This window comes from Tamandua tetradactyla, chromosome 22, assembly GCF_023851605.1.
Source record: "Tamandua tetradactyla isolate mTamTet1 chromosome 22, mTamTet1.pri, whole genome shotgun sequence".
Lineage (NCBI taxonomy): Eukaryota > Metazoa > Chordata > Mammalia > Pilosa > Myrmecophagidae > Tamandua > Tamandua tetradactyla.
Window position 1 is genome coordinate 39,214,000 of NC_135348.1, and position 19,830 is coordinate 39,233,829.

The 19,830-nt window shown below is 38.0% G+C and overlaps 1 protein-coding gene across 15 annotated transcripts in view; it reads left to right on the top strand.

Annotated features, from left to right (window-relative positions):
* The window catches only part of SCLT1 (sodium channel and clathrin linker 1), a 289,811-nt gene that overhangs the window by 13,410 nt on the left and 256,571 nt on the right, over positions 1-19,830 (top strand). For 4 of the 15 annotated variants that reach the window (XM_077140041.1, XM_077140036.1, XM_077140042.1 and 1 more), the window contains exons 2-4: positions 49-116; positions 5,524-5,592; positions 6,460-6,555. Coding sequence is in view for 7 of the 15 variants with exons in the window: in XM_077140034.1 (XP_076996149.1) it covers positions 6,550-6,555 (6 nt within the window). In the remaining 8 variants the exon portion in view is untranslated. The remainder of the gene's footprint in view (positions 1-48; positions 117-5,523; positions 5,593-6,459; positions 6,556-19,830) is intronic. The other 11 variants (XM_077140031.1, XM_077140032.1, XM_077140040.1 and 8 more) reach the window with 4 other exon arrangements.

Sequence of the window (19,830 nt, forward strand, 5' to 3'; positions counted from 1 at the left end):
AATAGAATATTACGCTCTGAACTATAGTTGGTTTTCTCTTTGTTTCAGATCAGAGACTAAATGAAATTCTTAGACGGTATCAAATGGAAAATTTTTCCAAATATTCATCTGAACAGGTATGTAAATTAGTTACAGTGTAATGAACCAGGTTCAAATTTAAGAATACGCAGTCAACATGAAAATGAATGCAAAGTAAATTCAATTTAGCTTATTCTCAGGTGAAGTTGCCTATAGGACTTTGAAATTTTTATTACAACTTTGATTCTAATAAATGGAGAAGCTTGCTTTTGTTTAATGAATGCAAATTTTTTAGCCATAGAAATTACTTTTTTTTTTTAGTTAGAATGAGAACTTACATGTTATATATGATGCTAAAATGTCTGTGTTCTAAAATGAGATTTCATTCAAGTTTTGAAACATCCTAAAATTGTTTAAGATAGATCTAGTTGTGTACTTTACTCTCTCAATGATGATAAATTATGACAGAAGAATAAATTGATGGTGAATTGTACATGACATGGTTTTTAATATTTTTTTCCTAGGTGTAATGTTTTTATTTAAATGTTCTTAGCCACAGTATTATATTTCTTATATATTTTTTATGTATTCTTAACTAAAAGTTGTAATCATTTAAGTAATAGAGAATATTTCATAATTAACAGGCTATAAATTCTGCCCACATTCTTAGGTTCTTTTTCTTCAGCTTAGTGCCTCAATGCACAGGCCTGAAATAAGGATTCAAATAAAAGATTGATTTTAAAACCCAAGATGACATATTGGACATGTTTTATGATGTAATTTTTTAATCTTAGAAAAGCAAAGTTGCAAGAGTTTGACATTTATTTCTTGTATTTTAAGTTAGATCTTCAAATGTGATTTCTACAGATAACTATGTTATATGTGATGGTTAAAATTCTTTAGTGCTACTGCTATGTAATGATCCTTTAGGTTTATTTTGAATCATAGTATATTTGTGAATTGGCTTAAGATAACCATTTTGTAGAATATTGTTTCTTAGAGAAATACATATGTGCTGGTTTGAATCTATTATGTTACCTAAAAAAGCCATGTTTTAATCCTGATCCAATCTTGTGGGAGCAGCTGTTTCTTTTAATCCTGACTCAAAATTGAGTGGAAAATTTTTATTAGATTATCTTCATGGAGATATGGTGTGCCCGATTGTGAGTGTAGCCTTTTGATTAAATGGAGAAGTGACTCCACCCATTCCTGGTGGGTCTTGATTACTTTAATGGAATCCTTTAAGGGAGGAAATATCTTGGAGAGAGCCAGAGCTGACACAGAGAGCCCATCTAGATGTTTGGAGATTGAGACAAATACTTCAATCTATTGATTGAGTGCTAAACAAGATGTTCTAGTTTGCTAGCTGCCGGAATGCAATATACCAGAAATGGAATGGCTTTTATCAAGGGGAATTTAATGAGTTGCTAGTTTACAGTTCTAAGGCCAAGAAAATGTCCCAACTAAAACAGGTCTATAGACATGTCCAATTTAAGGCATCGGGGGAAAGATACCTTCGTTTAAGAAGGCCAACGGCGTTCAACGTTTCTCTCTCAGCTGGAAGGGCACATGGTGAACATGGCGGCGTCTACTGGCTTTCACGTGGCTCTACCAGAAAAAAGGACTCTCTCCAAAATGTTTCCTCTTTTAAAGGATTCCAGCAAGCAACTTCACCTTCAGTGGGTGGAGACACACTTCCATGAAAATCATCTAATCGAAAGTTACCACCCATAATTGGATGGGTCACATCTTGATGGAAACAAAATGCTCCCACCCAGCAATATTGATTGAATGAGGATCAAAGGGCATGGCCTTTCTGGGGTCTACCACAGATTCAGACCAGCACACAAGGTCTCACAGAAATAGCCAGAACTTGAAGAGAAGAAGTCTCCAGCCCCAGCATATGCTGCACAAAGAAATAAAACCCAGAGTTTTGTCCTGGAGTAGCTAAGTGAAGGTCCACAAACATCAAGTGAGGAGCCCTCAGAGGAAACAGATGGAAAGCAGTAGAACCCAGGATCAAGGACCAGCAGATGTCAGCCACGTGCCTTCCTAGCTGAAGTTGTTTCAGATGGCATTAGCCTTTCTTGAGTGAAGGTGCCTTAATTTGGACACTTTCAGGGCATTAGATCTATAAACTTAATGTAACTTATTATAATAATTCCCTTTTTAAAATCGGTTCAATTCTGGTATAGTGCATTCCAGCAGCTTAACAAACTAATACAACATATTACCTTTCTGATAAATCTACATACATTTTATAGACCAAACTGGAATTTGGAGTCTTCAAATGTGTTGACTAGCTTATATATTTAATATCTGATTAATTATAATTTTTTAATTCATTAATCTTTTCAAAAATCCTTTCCCTTCTTTATGATTATATGTAACCTGAAGATATTTTAACTGACATTTAGTTTCTTGAATGATTCCTTCAGGATTATTGTGAAATTTAGTTGTCTTTATTTGATTAACTTGTGTTCTCTGTATGAGTAAAAATTATTTCAAGTGGCATTGCTCTCTGAGAGTGTAGTAATGGTCACTGGGTAAAAAGTATTCAAACATAAGAAAATAATTTTGTTTAATAAGGAGAATGGAAATTTTCCCTCTCTTCCCTTACTTTTCTTTTCTTTTTTTTCTTCATTCCCTAACTATTTTGGTTTGCTAAAGCTGTAGGATGCAATAAATTGATTGGTTTTTACAATGGGGACTTATTAACTATGACAATGTCCCAGTTAAGACATTAGGAGGATAATTAATACCTGAGCCTAAGAGCTACTTCTGGAGGACCTCAGTTATTGCTGAGTTGTGGCCTCACTCTCTTTAAACCCAACTCTGCAAGTGAAATCATTTCCTTCCCAGCTACGTGGAATGTGACATCCAGGGGTGAAAGTCCCCCTGGGAAATGACTCCCTGGGATGAGTCTGGTCCCGGCACTATGGGGATTAACAATTCCATCCTGACCAAAAGGGGAAAAAGAAGTGTAATTAATAAAGTATCGCTGTGCTTTGAAATTTATTGCTTTTTTTCTGTATGTATGTTATTTTTCACCAAAACCAGTGGCTGGGAGAGTTCAGATAGAGTTGAGAGGCTACTCTGGAGGTCACTCTTATACATTAGACATTGCTTCCTATCATAACTTGCCAAACCCCAACCATAACCATTCCAGCCAATCATCAGGTACACTTAGGACAATATGTAAGATTCTACAAAGGTTCCATGCACTAGGGTAACTTTCTAGAAACCTACAACCTCCAGATGGGTCGCTGTGCCAGATAAGTCCTGAAACCTAGAGGGTCCAGCCTCTCCAGAACGTTAGGTAGTTCTGTCTCCCTACCTCATATTATTGACAGCCCTTCCAACATGAAAAAGTTAGAGTGGGCATAGCCCAAATACCCCTAAAGAGTGGAATAGAAAGATCAAAGGTGGTGGTGGAGTTACACAGAGAAGGTAGGTTTTAACAAATGAATATGATTACTGAATCACTAAATTGATATTTCATTTACTCTCCAATATCTTAGAGCAACTAGAAGTAAAAACCTAAAATTGTGGAATTGTAACCCATACCAAACTCTGAAATCTGTTCTACAATTAAACTGTTGTGCTGTGCTTTGAAATTTATTGCTTTTTTTGTATGTATGTTATTTTTCACAAAAAAAGAAAAAAAAAAGTTGATTGTGATGATAAAAAAATATTTATTCCTTCTAACCTCCTATATTCTGGAACAGCTGAAAGGAAAATCTGAGAGGATCATATAGCCCATGACAGACTCTGGGATCTGTACTGTAACTACTTGTTGAAGAGGCTTGAAAACTATTGTTTTTTTCTTTCTTTGCTTTGTATATATGTTATATAATACAAAAAAAAGTTTTTTTTTAAAAAAAAGTATAATACCTGGACTCTGAAGGTGACTTCTGGTATCTGGGGCTCTTCTTTCAGAGAGCAAGGCAAATGTCCAGGATCTGCTAGTCCTTTACTCCTGGGTCTCCTTGCTTTCAGCTTCTGGCTCCCCTCTGAGCTTCCATGGGTCCTCTCGCATTTCTGGGGCTTTTCTTTCCAATCACTCTAGGTGCTTCTCTCTAGGCTCCCACCTCTCTGGGCTTCCATGGGTCCTCTCGCATCTCTGGGGCTTTTCTTTCCAGTCACTCTAGGTGCTTCTCTCTGGGCTCCCACCTCTCTGGGCTTCCATGGGTCCTCTCGCATCTCTGGGGCTTTTCTTTCCAGTCACTCTAGGTGCTTCTCTCTGGGCTCTCTTGGCTTTTTCTGTCTTTTACCCTCTCATAAAGAACTCCAATAAAGTATTAAGATCCACCTTGAAGTGGGTAGGTCACATCTTAGTTGAAGCAACCTGATCAGAAGGTCCCACCCACGATAGGTCTGCATGCACAAGAATGGATTAAAAGAACTTGTTCTTTTCTCTGGTATAACAGCTTCGAACCAACACACTCCCTTTTTATTATACCTAGGATAATTGAATCTTCTTTGTCATCTATGCCACACTACTATTTGTCTCAATAGAGATCACTGAGGGACTGGGTTAGTGTTTGGTTCTCTTTATATTCACTGGGAGACAGGGTGAGATATTAAAAATAAGTTCATTTTCTTTGAAAGCTCTCATAAAAATATTTTAATCTTCTAGCTTGGAGAATTCTCTATCTACTCATTACCCATCCTTGTAAATTTTTAAAAATTTAAGTTGACATACATAATCTATAAGGAAAAAAAGAAGTGTATGTGCTAGAATAAAGAGGAAAGAAAGAATTTAAAAATATGAAAGCATAGTGCCAAGGAGCCGTATGGATTGACTTTGGGAGGGGAAGACAGTTACAAATTTCATTTCTTCATTCAACAAATATATTTTGGGTACATACCTGTGCTAGATAAGCCCTAGAGGCCAAGCTTTGAAGAAGGTGGACAAAAGAGCCTCCTTCAGTAGAAGAGAGATGAATGAATGAATCAATTAATTATAATTGCAGTAAGTCATATAAAGAATGTAAAACAGGGTGCTGAGGTAAAGATTACTGTGTATGTAGTTGTATGAGCAGGGATTGGGTGATGGCAGGGACCTATTTTGGGTACAGTGGTTATAGAAAGTCTCTTTGAGGTGGTAACATTTAAACTACCTTGAAAGTGAAGAAGGAACCAAGGAATGTACCAAGAATAGTCCCTTTTGGCATGTCTTGTACAATGTGTAGCGCTGGTCCCAAGGTCCCAATTTTAATAAAATAATAGCTATTTGAAAATTATGTTGAACAGAACATAGTAAGGATGAGTTAACAAATGTGTCAGTAGTTAAAATATAACAATTCACTTGTACTTTTTAATGAGTTGAGTCAAATTAACAGCCTTCTAGACCAGCACTATCCAATAGAACTTCCTATGATGATGGAATTATATAATTCTGTTCAATTCAGTACGGTAGCCACTAGCCACATGGGGTTTTTGAAGACTTGAAACTAAACACTTGCAATTGGAGAACTGATTTTCTTTTTTATTTTTATACAGCCACATGTGGTTTCTACATATCATATTGGACAGGACAGTTCTAGATTTTCAGTCTGAGAAATTGCCCAGGTAAAATCTTAATGAACTGATTTTGCATCATCCTATGATGATATATCAGAAAATTGATGATTTACTACTTTAAAACGTGTATGACTCTGAGTTTAGCCATTTCTTATGTTGCACTCAATTTTTATTGATATATGTTGGAAATCAATATTCTTATAATACTATATGATTTATATATGAATGAAAAGCTTGAGAGACTTGCAGCAACCCTCTAAAGTACACAAGGAGACCTTTACAAAAAACCATTTTCTTCCGAAGGATGTAAGAAAGGATGGCATTTGCATATTCTATAACAATAATACTGATTAAACTTAGGGGAACAAAATTAAACATTCAGAATTGTTTAACAAAATTGAGCGATTGGAATACTTAGTGCGTAATTTTGTTAGAAGAAGAAAAAATTCCAGATGATTTGTTTACCCAGCTATGATCCAGTATTATTGATATCTTTACTGCAATGCACAATCACCATCATCTCAGGAATTCATCTTGGGATCAAAGATTAATAGAAACTAATGTTCAGTATCCATTATTCAAGATTTAAGATACATAGAATTCTGTAAATATTTCTTTTATTTAGTACAGTTTGCTTAATTTTTATTTTAGAAAATGCAAAAAAGATATCTATAAATGTGTTTTTAGTTCAATTATACTCTTATTCTCTGAACTTGATTTCTTCTATTAGGGCTTGAGTTATTGAGTAATGGGAGTCTCTTATTCTAAGAGTTCTACACATAAGTGGAAAGGGATTGCTAAATCTCTATTTTTATTACTCTTTTAAAGATTTGCCTATGTTTTATTATCAAAATCTTAACTTTTATAATTACTTTGGATTATTGTGTCATTCATTTTTGGCTTATATTTCTTTAGCAACTGTTATTAGAAAATAGTCTTGGGATCATATTTTCACAGAATTCAATTTCACAGGAGTCAAGGTACTGTACCAGGTGATTTAGTGATATGAAGGTGAGTAAGATAAAATTACCATCTCCTAGGAGCTTAGAGACTAATAAAAATATGAAATGAGACAAATTTTAAATGATGAAACATTATGTATGTATATTAAGAATATTGAAACCAAATACATGTATTAAGATCAAAGAGGAATCATATATAGTTGGAAAGATTGGCTGAAGATTCCTGAAGAATGTACCATTTGATAGGTATTGAAGGGAAGATAAGATTTCAAAATAATTTGATCTGGAACTGAAAGAGGGAGGGGTGAGGAGCCTTTCAGATGGATCCATTGACTTAATGGAAAGCCAAAGGAGGTAAGAAAGTGAGAGTTGTGTTTAGGGAATGAAAAGTATTTCAGTTTGTGTAACTTCTTTATCATATACAAAGGAAGTAATGGAAAATAACGAGAAGGGTAAATTGTATCCATATTGTAGAGGACCTTGAAAGGTTAAGTTCATGAGTTTGAATTTTAATTTAATAAGCATTGAAAGAATGCTAAATATTTTTTAGAAAAATGATTTTCCAAATAATGTGACAGAAATTCTTTTCTTCCTTAACATATCTATCACTAATTTATTTTGGCATTTTTTACAAATGAGACATTGTATTAGACAGTTGGAATATAACAGTGAGCAGGACAGACATGGTGCTCTGCCTTTATGGTATAGCCTGTGATGACTAAGTTACATTAAAGTAAAGAGAAATGTAACATTTAGGAAGCTCATATCATTGGTATGTAGAAGGTTAAATTACTATTTCACAAAATGTCATGCATCACCAACTACCAGTCATCCCTTTGGTAGGTATAAGTACTTGATTTTATAAAAATTCCTAGGATATTTGAGAATTAATATTTTTTTAGGTTTGAACTATTTATCCCAAATAGCTTTTCTAGAAAAAATATCTATCCTTCTTTCTGGTTTTATATGTGCCCCCAGCCCTTCTTCCTCAATCATTCTCACATTTAACTTTATTCAGTGTACTTATATTATTGTGCCACAATCAGGTAGTATTATGATACCTATTTCCAATTTTTTATAATCAATCCTGTTGCACTATCTGTAATCCTTCAACATGAAATGCCCAATCTCTCCTGTATTTCTGTCTCCTGATAACCTGTGTTCTTAACTCTAACTCTCAAAGTTGAATCTTTAGTGTTAGTTCATATGAGTGAGACCATACAGAATTTGTCTTTTTGTTTCTGGCTAATCTCACTCAGCATAATGTCCTCAAGGTTCATTTACATTGTTACAATGCTTCATGGTTTTATTCTGTTTTACAGCTCAATATTCCGTCATATGTGTATACCATAGCTTGCTTAGCAATTCATCTGTTGATGGACATTTGGACTGTTTCCATCTCTTGGCAGTTGTAAATAATGCTGCTGTAAACATCAGTGTGCAAATGTCTTTTTGTGTCCTTGCCTTCGGTTCCTCTGAATATATACCTAGTAATGGGATTGCTGACTTATGTGACAGTTCCATACTTGGTTTCCTGAAGAACCACCAGCTGCCTTCCAAAGCAGTTGTAGTTTTTTACATTCCCAGTGGTGGATAAGTGTGCCTCTTTCTCCACGTCCTCTCCACCACTTGTCATTTTATGTTTTTTTTTTTCATAATGGCCATTCTAGTGGGTGTGAGATGTTCTCTCATTGTGGTTTTGATTTACATTTTCCTAATAGCCCATGAACTTGAGCATCTTTTGATGTGACTTTTAGCCATTTGTTATTTCCTCTTCTGAGAAGTGTCTGTTCATGTCTTTTACTCATTTTTTAATTGGATTGTCTTTTTGTCTTGCCACAAAAGACCTATACGCAGAAAAGTACAAGAACTTATGAAAAGAAATCAGAGAAGACTTAAGTAAATGAAAGGACACACTGGGTTCATGGATTGGAAGATTAGATATAGTTAAAATGTCAGTTCTACCCAAATTGACTTATAGATTCAATGCAATACCAGTGAAAATCCCAACAACTTACTTTTCAAAAATGCAAAAACCAATAACTAAATTTATTTGGAAGGTTAGCATGCCCCAAATAGCTAAAAATATCTTGAGAAAGAGGGATGAAGTGAAAGGTATCACACTACTTGCCTTTAAACCATATTACAAAACTACTGTGTTCAAAACAGCATGGTACTAGCATAAAGATAGATATACTGACCAATTATAGAGTTGAATGTTCAGAAGTAGACCCTCTTATCTACAGACAATCTTTGATAAGGCAGTCAAGCCAACTCAACTAGGACAGTGCGGCCTTTTCATAGATTGTGCTCAGAGAACTTGATATCCATATCAAAAAGAATCAAAGAGGACCCATACCTCATAGCTTATACAAAAATTAACTCCAAATGGATGAAAGACCTAAATGTTAGAGCCAAGACCATAAAACTTTAGAAGAAAATGTTGGGAAATGTCCTACAAACCTTTTGAAAGGCAGTGATTTCCTAGACCTTACACCCAAAGCACGAGCAATGAAAAAAAAGTAGAGAAATGGTATCTCTTTAAAATTAATTGTTCTTGTGCATGAAAGGACTTTGTCTGGAAAGTAAAAAGGCAGCCTAGGCAATGGGAAACAATATTTGGAAACCACATATCCGATAAGGGTTTAATATCCAGAATATATAAAAAGATTCTACAGCTTAACAAGAAAAAGACAGCCCACGTAAAAAATGGTCAAAAGACTTGGACAGGCTGCTTCCACTGCCAAGTCCAAACAAGCAGATCCACAATGGGAAGGCCCTGTTACAAAAGCTGAAGAATTCAGATGCAGAGAACCAGAGACTGTCCATCCTGCTCATGTACATTACTGCTCCAACCCGACCCACCTCTCCTGTGCAAGTGCACAGTTGACACTGACCCCCACGAGCCCAGCCAGCAGGTGCCTAGCCCCTCAATACCACTTCCCTCTCCTTGCCCCCAGCATGCAATCACCTACACATCCAGGCTGTGAGTACTCACTGTCTTGCCCAGGCCACACCTGCCCTGACCCCGAGCTCTGTGCACACGTACATCAGTGTCTGGCCCCCACAGATCTGCACATATGAATGTGCACAACCCTGCCACAACTCCCAGCTTTGAACAAGCGCTGACCTGTGCATCAGGCCTCACTCACCCCAAGCCCATGCAAGCGCAACTCTGTCCCACTGCCCATGATCTCTGCACTTAAACACCAGGGCCCAGCCCCCCCAAACCTGTGCACTGCCACATCCTCCCTGCCAGAAACCCATACCTCACTGCAGCGATCTCATGACCCCTGCCCCTACCCTCTGCCCCTCACACGTGCACATCCGTGAACCACCCCCTGGTACAAGCGCCCTGCTCCCACGCCTGGCAGGTGTTCACTTGAGCATCTGTGCTGCATAGCCCCTGACCTACACATGCTTGCATTTCTACCTCAACCCTCCCCCCTGCACCTGCAAGCCAGGGACTTGCCCACCCAACATCACCCACCCCTGACCCATGTCCTGAAACCCCTGCAACCTGTGCCACACATACACATTCATTAACCAGAAGCCTGGCCCCCTTGGACACCTCCCCCTGTGCAAGGACACACCTGCACCCTTCATTCTCTGTGCCCTGACCTCTGTGCTCCATATGCCACAACCTGATACCCATGAACCCCACACTCCACAAGCCCATGCACATCCTGCCTGCACACCAGCCTCCGTGCATCCCCACAGCCCCCCATTTGCCTCCTGTCATGCCAAACCTCTGTGTCCTCGATGCTGCACCCTGCTCCTGTGCTCCAAGACCTGCCTTAGTTGCACCCCACCTCCATGACCTCCACAATGCACCTCCATAACTCCACGCCCCACACCCTGTGCTGGGTAGAAAGGATGGGTGTCCCCTAGAAAAGCCATGTTTTAATCTTTTTTTTTTTGAGGATTTTTGCATCTATATTCATTAGAGAGATTGGTCTGTAGTTTTCTTTTTTTGTAATATCTTTGCCTGTTTTTGGTATGAGGGTGATGTTGGCTTCATAGAATGAATTAGGTACCTTTCCCTCCACTTCAATTTTTTTGAAGAGTTTGAGCAGAGCTGGTACTAATTCTTTCTGGAATGTTTGGTAGAATTCACATGTGAAACTGTCTGGTCCTGGACTTTTCTTTTTGGGAAGCTTTTGAATGACTGATTCAATTTCTTTACTTGTGATTGGTTTGTTGAGGTCATCTATTTCTTCTTGAGTCAAAGTTGGTTGTTCATGCCTTTCTAGGAACTTGTCCATCTACATTGTTATATTTATTAACATAAAGTTGTTCATAGTATCCTGTTATTACCTCCTTTATTTCTGTGAAGTCAGTGGTTATGTCTCCTCTTCCATTTGTGATCTTATTTATTTGCGTCCTCTCTCTTCTTCGTTTTGTCAGTCTTGCTAAGGGCCCATCAATCTTGTTGATTTTCTCATAGAACCAACTTCTGGTCTTATTGATTTTCTCTATTGTTTTCATGTTCTCAATTTCACTTATTTCTGCTCTAATCTTTGTTATTTCTTTCCTTTTGCTTGCTTTGGGGTTAGTTTGCTGTTCTTTCTCCAGTTCTTCCAAGTGGACAGTTAATTCCCGAATTTTTGCCCTTTCTTCTTTTCTGATATAGGCATTTAGGGCAATAAATTTCCCTCTTAGCACTGCCTTTGCTGTGTCCCATAGGTTTTGATATGTTGTGTTTTCATTTTCATTCGCCTTGAGATATTTACGAATTTCTCTTGTAATTTCTTCCTTGACCCACTGGTTGTTTAAGAGTGTGTTGTTGAGCCTCCATGTATTTGTGAATTTTCTGGCACTCTGCCTATTATTCATTTCCAGCTTCATTCCTTTATGATCCGAGAAAGTGTTGTGTATGATTTCAATCTTTTTAAATTTGTTGAGACTTGCTTTGTGATCCAGCATATGGTCTATCTTTGAGAATGATCCATGAGCACTTGAGAAAAAGGTGTATCCTGCTGTTGTGGGGTGTAATGTCCTATAAATGTCTGTTAAGTCTAGCTCATTTATTGTAATATTCAAATTCTCAGTTTCTTTATTGATCCTCTGTCTCGATGATCCTCTGTCCATTGATGAGAGTGGGGAATTGAAGTCTCCAACTATTATGGTAGATGTGTGTATTTCCCTTTTCAGTAATTGCAGTGTATTCCTCAAGTATTTTGGGGCATTCTGGTTCGGTGCATAAATATTTATGATTGTTATGTCTTCTTGTTGAATTGTTCCTTTTATTAGTAGATAGTATCCTTCTTTGTCTCTTAACTGTTTTACATTTGAAGTCTAATTTGTTGGAATTAGTGTAGCTACTCCTGCTTTTTTCTAGTTGTTATTTGCATGAAATATCTTTTCCCAACCTTTCACTTTCAACCTATGTTTATCTTTGGGTCTAAGATGTGTTTCCTGTAGACAGCATATAGAAGGATCCTGTTTTTTAATCCATTCTGCCAGTCTATGTCTTTTGATTGGGGAATTCAGTCCATTAACATTTAGCGTTATTACTGTTTGGGTAATACTTTCCTCTACCATTTTGTCTTTTATATTATATATATCATATCTGATTTTCCTTCTTTCTACACTCTTCTCCATACCTCTCTCTTCTGTCTTTTCTGACTCTAGTGCTCCCTTTAGTATTTCTTGCAGAGCTGGTCTCTTGGTCACAAATTCTCTCAGTGACTTTTTATCTGAAAATGTTTTAATTTCTCCCCCATTTTTGAAGGACAGTTTTGCTGGATATAGAATTCTTGGTTGGCAGTTTTTCTCTTTTAGTAATTTAAATATATCATCCCACTGTCTTCTAGCTTCCATGGTTTCTGGTGAGAAATCTACACATAGTCTTATTGGGTTTCCCTTGTATGTGATGGATTGTTTTTCTCTTGCTGCTTTCAAGATCCTCTCTTTCTCTTTGACCTCTGACATTCTAACTAGTAAGTGTCTTGGAGAACGCCTATTTGGATCTATTTTCTTTGGGATGCGCTGCACTTCTTGGATCTGTAATTTTAGGTCTTTCATAAGAGTTGGGAAATTTTCAGTGATAATTTCTTCCATTAGTTTTTCTCCTCCTTTTCCCTTCTCTTCTCCTTCTGGGACACCCACAACATGTATATTTGTGTGCTTCATATTATCGTTCAGTTCCCTGATCCCCTGCTCAAATTGTTCCATTCTTTTCCCTATAGTGTCTGTTTCTTTTTGGATTTCAGATGTTCCGTCCTCCAGTTCACTAATTCTAACCTCTGTCTCTTGAAATCTACCATTGTAGGTTTCCATTGTTTTTTTCATCTCTTCTATTGTATCTTTCATTCCCATAAGTTCTGTGATTTGTTTTTTCAGATTTTCCATTTCTTCTTTTTGTTCATCGCATGCCTTCTTCATGTCCTCCCTCAATTTATTGATTTGGTTTTTGAAGAGGTTTTCCATTTCTGTTCGTATATTCAGAATTAGTTGTTTCAGCTCCTGTATCTCATTTGAGCTATTGGTTTGTTCCTTTGCTGGGCCATATCTTCAATTTCCTAGTGTGATTTGATATTTTTTGCTGGTGTCTGGACATTTAATCAGATTTCCCTGAGTGTGGGACCCAGCAGTTTGAAAAACTTTCCTGTGAAGTCTCTGGGCTCTGTTTTTCTTATCCTGCCCAGTATGTGGTGCTTGTCTGTCTGCGGGTCCCACCAGCAAAAGATTTGTGACTCCTTTAACTTTGGAAGACTCTCGCTGCTGGGTGTGTGGTGGAGACAGAGGAAAGGTTGTAGGCTGGTTTTAATGGCTTCAAATTGTGAAGTCCTGGGATCTGAATTCCTTGAGAGAGAGATTCCACCTGAGTTGCGTTTCACCCCTCTCGCGGGGAAGGTTCAGGTGGTAGAGAGCCCTGAAAGCAGCCTGTTTCTGCGTTCAGGGCAGTTGCAACCTGTGTAATCCCAGCGCTGAGCCCAGAGGCAACCAAACCTCCGTAGAAACAGCCACAGAAGGCTCTGTTTCGCCCCCTTTCCTCTTTTTCAGTTAGCCCAATAGGCGACTTCTGCCTTGATCAGTTTCACCTGAGCTGAGGGCCTATTTTTAGTAGTCAGAAGTTATTCAGTAATGCCACTATTGGTGTTAGGTTGGGCTCAGTCTCTACTACTGCTGGAGACTCTTTCCTTTCCCTCTGGGAAGTCGCCTGTGGGGGAGGGGCGCCAGCTGCTGCGGCTTGGGGAACTGCTGATCCAAGGCTCCCAGCTGCCCCGGGAAGCCGCGTGTGTGGAAGGGGCTCTGGTCGCCGGCCGCCGCGGCTTAGGGAACCGCCGATCCGAGGCTCCCAGCCGGCCCGGGAAGCCGCGTGTGGGAGGGGTGCTGCGGCTTGGGGAACCGCTGATCCGAAGTTCCCACCCGGCCCGGGAAGGAGGGAGGGAGGGGCTCCGGCCACCAGCTGCTGCGGCCCGGGGAAGTGCGCGCCGCTCGGGGACCTCACCGCAGTGGAGTCTCCTAGCTGGTCCAGCCGTCCCAGACTGGGGTACACTGTGTGTCTGGTCTCTGTCGTGGCTCCGGGAGCTGCTCTGTACTGTTTCTAGTTATCTAGTAGTTGTTCTGGAGGAGGAACTAAAACGCGCGCACCTTACTAAGCCGCCATCTTCTCCGGAAGTCGGCAATATCCCATGTTTTAATCTTAATACCATTTTGTAAAGGCAGCCGTTTCTTCTAATCCCTATTCAGCATTGTATGTCTCAAACTGCAATTAGATCATCTCCCTGGAGATGCGATGTAATCGAGGGTGATTGTTAAGCTGAATTAGGTGACAACATGTGTCCACTCATTCAGGTGGGTCTTGATTAGTTTCTGAAGTCCTATAAAAGAGATTGGAGATTCATTTTGGAGATTGGAGATTCAGGAAGAGCAGAACAGAACGACATAGCCACGAGAAGCAGAGTCCACCAGCCAGCAGCCTTTAGATGTGAAAAAGAAAAACAGTTCCCAGGAGCTTCATGAAACAGGAAGCCAGGAGATAAAGCTAGCAGATAATGCCTTGCTCACCATGTGCCTTCTCACGTGAGAGAAAAACCCTGAACTTAATTATCCTTCTTGAACCAAGGTATGCTTCCCTGGATGCCTTAGATTGGACATTTCTATAAACTTGTTTTAATTGGGACATTTTCTCAGCCTTAGAACTGTAAACTAGCAACTTATTAAAATCCCCTTTTATTAAAAACCAGTCCGTCTCTGGTGTGTTGCATTCCGGCAGCTAGGAAACTAGAACACCCCATGCTCACAGGCCCCAGGATAGTGTCCCTAACCCGTGTCTACATTTGCTCCGCAACCTATACTACACTCTTGTGCCCAGCCTCATGCCCCATATCCTGCTCCACAGCCATCCCTAAAATACAAAATTTTAGACTGCTAAAGGAAATCAACTTCCAGAGTGACCCTATCAAGATATTTACATGTCTTGAAGCCAACGAACGATCACTAAGCATATGACAATGCAGACAGATAAAGCCCAGCCTAATGACCAAATTAAAACACCTGAGGAGACACAGATTTTAGAAGAACTAATCAAAGATGTTCATATAAGTCTATTAAATAAAATTAATGGGGTAGCTAATGACATAAAGGAAATCAAGAAGACACCAGAAGAGCATAAAGAAGAATTTGAAAGAATAAGCAGAAAAATTCAGAAATCACAGGTTGAACATGCTGTAGACCGAATCAGGAATATACTAGAGACACACAACAGCAGATTTGAAGAGGCAGAAAAAAGAATACGCAAATTAGAGACAGGAAAACTGATTTTGAACACATAAAAGAGCAAATGGCAAAAAAGTTGGAAAAATTTGAATAGACTCTCCAGGAAATGAGGACAAAACAAAGCAGGCAAACAAAAAAAATCATCGGTGTCCCAGAATGAAGAGAGAAGAGTAAAGGGCTAGGAAGATTAGTGGAGGATATAATGGGGGAAACTTCCCAATCCTTATAAAAGACATACAAATCAAAGAATCCCAATGAACTCCAAATAGAATAAATCCAAATAAGCCTACTCCATGACACATACTAATCAATCTGTCAAACGTTGACAAGAAGTAGAAAATTCTGAAAGTGGAAAGAGAAGAACAATCTGTTACATATAAGGGAAACCACATAAAACTGAGTTTGGACTAATCAACTGTCACTATGGAGACAAGAAGTCAATAGTATGTTATATTTAAGATCCTGAAAGAGAAAGACTTTCAGCCAAGAATTCTGTACCTAGCCAAATTGTCCTTCAAAACTGATGAAGAGATTACAATTTTCACAGACAAACAAATCCTGAAAGAATTTGTCAGAAAAAGACCAGCCCTACAAGAAATATTAAAGGAAACTCTGCCACCTGTAAAAAAAAAAAAAAAGACAGGAGAGGGAGGTCTGAAGGGGGGCACTGAATTGAAGAGTACCAGTGAGGGTAACTTAAAGGTTAAAAAGAGAAAGAAGGAAAAGGATATATAGATCTGACAAATAAAATCCAAAGGATATAAAGATACAGATGGCAGAATGGATTAAGAAATATGATCTAGCTATATGCTGCTTAGAAGAGACTCGTCTTCAACACAAGCATACAAATAGATTGAAAGTGAAGGGATGGGGAAAAATTTTCCACACAAGCTGTAACCAAAAGAAAAGAGGGATAGCTGTACTATCAGACATAATAGACATTAAATGTAAGATGTTATAAGAGGCAGAGAAGAATGCTGTATATTAATAAAAGGGACAATTCAAGAAGGAGAAATAACTATCATAAATGTTTATGCTCCCAATCAAGACACTCCAAAATACATGAGACAAACATCAGCAAAACTGAATGGAGCTATAGAAATTCAGCAATAGTAGTAAAAGATTTCCATACACCACTCTCCAATAGATGAAACAACCAGACAGAGGATCAACAAAGAAATAAAGAACTTAAACAATTTGATAAATGAATTGAACCTGTTACACCCTGAAACACCAGAATATACATTATTCACTAGTGCTCATGTAATATTCTCCAGGATAGATCATATGTTGGGGTACAAAATAGGTCTTTATAAATTTGAAAGCATTGGAATTATTCAAAATACTTTCTCTGGTCACAATGGAATGAAGCTGGAAATCAATAACCGCCAAAGAACGAAAACTTTCACAAATATATGAGAATTAAATAACATGCTCTTAAACAACCCATGGATCAAAGAAGAAATTGCTAGAGAAATCGGCAGCTATCTGGAGATGAATGAAAATGAAAATACATCGTATCAGAACTTATGGAATGTGGCAAAGGCTTTGCTGAAAGGGAAATTTGTTGTCCTGAATGCCTGTATTAAAAAACAAGAAAGAGCAAAAATCAAAGACTACACTGCTCACTTGAAGGAACTTGAGAAAGAACAGCAAACTAACTGCAAAACAAATAGAAGAGAAATCAGAAAGATTAAAGCAGAGATAAATGAATGGGAGAACAAAAGAACAGTAAAAAGAATCAATAAAACCAAAATTTGGGATTTTGAAAAAATTGTTAAATCGATGGATGCAAGGCTGACAAAGCAAAAAAGTAAGTATGCAAATAAAATCAGAAATGAAATGGGGGTCATTGCCACAGACCTTGAAGAAATGAAAAAAAAAATCATAAGAACTATGAACAACTTTACACCAACAAACTGGACAACTTAGCTGAAATGGACAAATTCCTGGAAACATACAAACAAGCTACACTGACTCAAGAAGAAATAGAATATCTCAACAAACCAATCATAAGTAAAGAGACTCAAACAGTCGTCAAAAATCTTCCTACAGAGAAAAGCCCAGGGCCAGATGGCTTCACAGAGGAATTTTATCAAACATTCCAAACAGAACTGACACCAATCCTGTTCAAACTTTTCCAAAAGAATTGAGGGAAAAGAAAAAGTTCCTGAATCATTTTGTGAAGCTCATGTCACTTTAATACCAAACTGGGTAAAGTTGCTACAAGAAAGGAAAACTACAGGCCAATCTCCCTAATGAACATAGATGCAAAAAGTCCCAACAAAATACTAGTAAACTGAATCCAACAGCACCTTAAAAGAATTATACTCCATGACCAAGTAGGGTTTATACCAGGAATGTAAGGTTGGTTCAACACAAGAAAATCAATTAATGTAATACTGCACATTAACATATTAAAGGGAAAAATTACATGATCATCTCAATTTATGCTGAAAAAGCATTCAAGAAAATTCAACATCCTTTTCCGATAAAAACATTTCAAAAACATAGACATCAAAGATAACTTCCTCAGTATGGTAAAGGGCATATATCACAAACCCATAGAGAGGCTTTCCCCCTAAGATCAAGAATGAGACAAGGATGCCCTCCGTCACCACTGCTGTTCAGCATGGTACTAAAAGTTCTAGCTAGAGTATTTAGGCAGAAAAAAAAAATAAAAGACATCCAGATTGGAAAGGAAGAAGTAAAACTTTCATTATTTGCAATGACATGATACTATACTTGGAAAATCATGAGATAGCTACAACAGAGTTACTTGAGCTAATAAACAAATTCCGCAAGGTGGCAGGATATAAAAGTAATGTGCAGAAATCAGTTGTGTTCCTATACACAAACAGTGACCTAACTGAGGAGTCAGTTAAGGAAAAAAAAATCCATTTGAAATAACAACTAAAAGAATCAAGTACCTAGGAATGAACTTAACTAGGGACTGAAAGGACGTGTACACAGAAAACTTTATAACATTGCTAAAAGAAATCAAAGATTAAATAGGTGGAAAAACATTCCCTCCTAATAGATAGGAAAGTTAAATGTAATTAAAATGGCAGTTCTACCCAAATTGATCTACAGATTCAATGCAGTACTGATCAAAATTCCAACAACCTACCTTGGAGACTTGGAAAAGCTAGGTATCCAATACATCTGAAAGGAAATACATCTGGTTTGAAAGGATGTATGTACCCTAGAAAAGCCATGTTTTAATCCGAATTCCATTTTGTAAAGGCAGTCGTTTCTTCTAATCCCTATTCAAGTACATTTAAGTACGTATGCTTAAAACTGCAATTAGATCATCTGCCTGGAGATATGACTCAATCAAGAGTGCTTGTTAAGCTGGATTAGGTGATAACATGTCTCCACCCTTTAGTGGAGATTCGTTTTTGGAGTCCTATAAAAGAGAAAACTTATAGTACAGGTGGCAGTGTTTCGAGCACTCAGATTTCAGTTCTGTTAAATGAAAGAGGGATCAACTGACGTTCATTACTGTTCCATAACTAGTGTAAAATATGTATATGTTTATCTTTATTTTTATAATATGCAAAAACATTTAAATTTATACCGTTTGAAGCTTCTAGGGTTAGTTAACACTGGGTGCAATATTCTGCATGAGAACTGTGCCAAGATGGGGCTGATTTCTTACTTTAGTACAAGGATTCTTTGTTTTCTTTTCTTGATTCTTTATTCCTTCTTCTCAGAGGGGAAAAAAAACCCTATTGATAGCCCATGGATTAAGTGTTGGCTCATAGGGATAGCCAATAATCTGAAAGAACCTTAAATGTGCATTTCAGGCAATATCCCTTCCCTTCCTTTAAATCAGAATCCCTGCTCATAAATCCATGGATGCAGTGGTGGGATTGTCCCTCTTCTTTCCTCCACATATTGCTAGTACCAGGCAGAGATATTCCTTGCTCTGGGGTTTGTGTGTCTCCATGGATCTCAGGAGGGGTTCCTGATGGTTGGGAACCTCCACCCAGAAGCAGAAGCCAAGCCGGGTATTAGGATTCTCCAGGAGCTGGTGGCCAAGGGGATGAAGAGTCCTTGGAAAACCTAGGTCTTTCCATAGCTTAAGTTAATCAAGAGCCACTTGCTTGCTCTGAATAACTCAACAAGTTCTGCTAATAAGTACCCTTTTTTTCTCTAGAGCAGAGTCTGTGAACTTTAGCAGAGCATTTTGAACATCCTCCAGACCTGGATATCAGTTAAGAATTAAGATAGTGAGTTTCCTAGTTGGAAAGCTTAATCCTACGCCGGTTATTTATAAAGAAAGAGCAAATCATCTGATTGGGTGATTTGCTGCCAAGAATGAGGAAAACTTCTTTTTAAAGTCTCCATGAAGTAAACTGTAAAAAGCGAAACCAGATGAATTGCTCTCTATTCTACTCCCAATTGGGGCCAAACAGCCTATGCTGCAGTAGTAACACATACTCTGAAAAATGTAAAGGACTCTATTGACTGCCTCCTCTGCGTGTTGATTGAAAAAAATGCGTAAAACCATTTCTCAGCAATGTAAATCGAGAAAAGTGAGTCAGCTGGTATTAATCGTTTCCTTCTCTTATAAGTATTGACTCTTTGAATG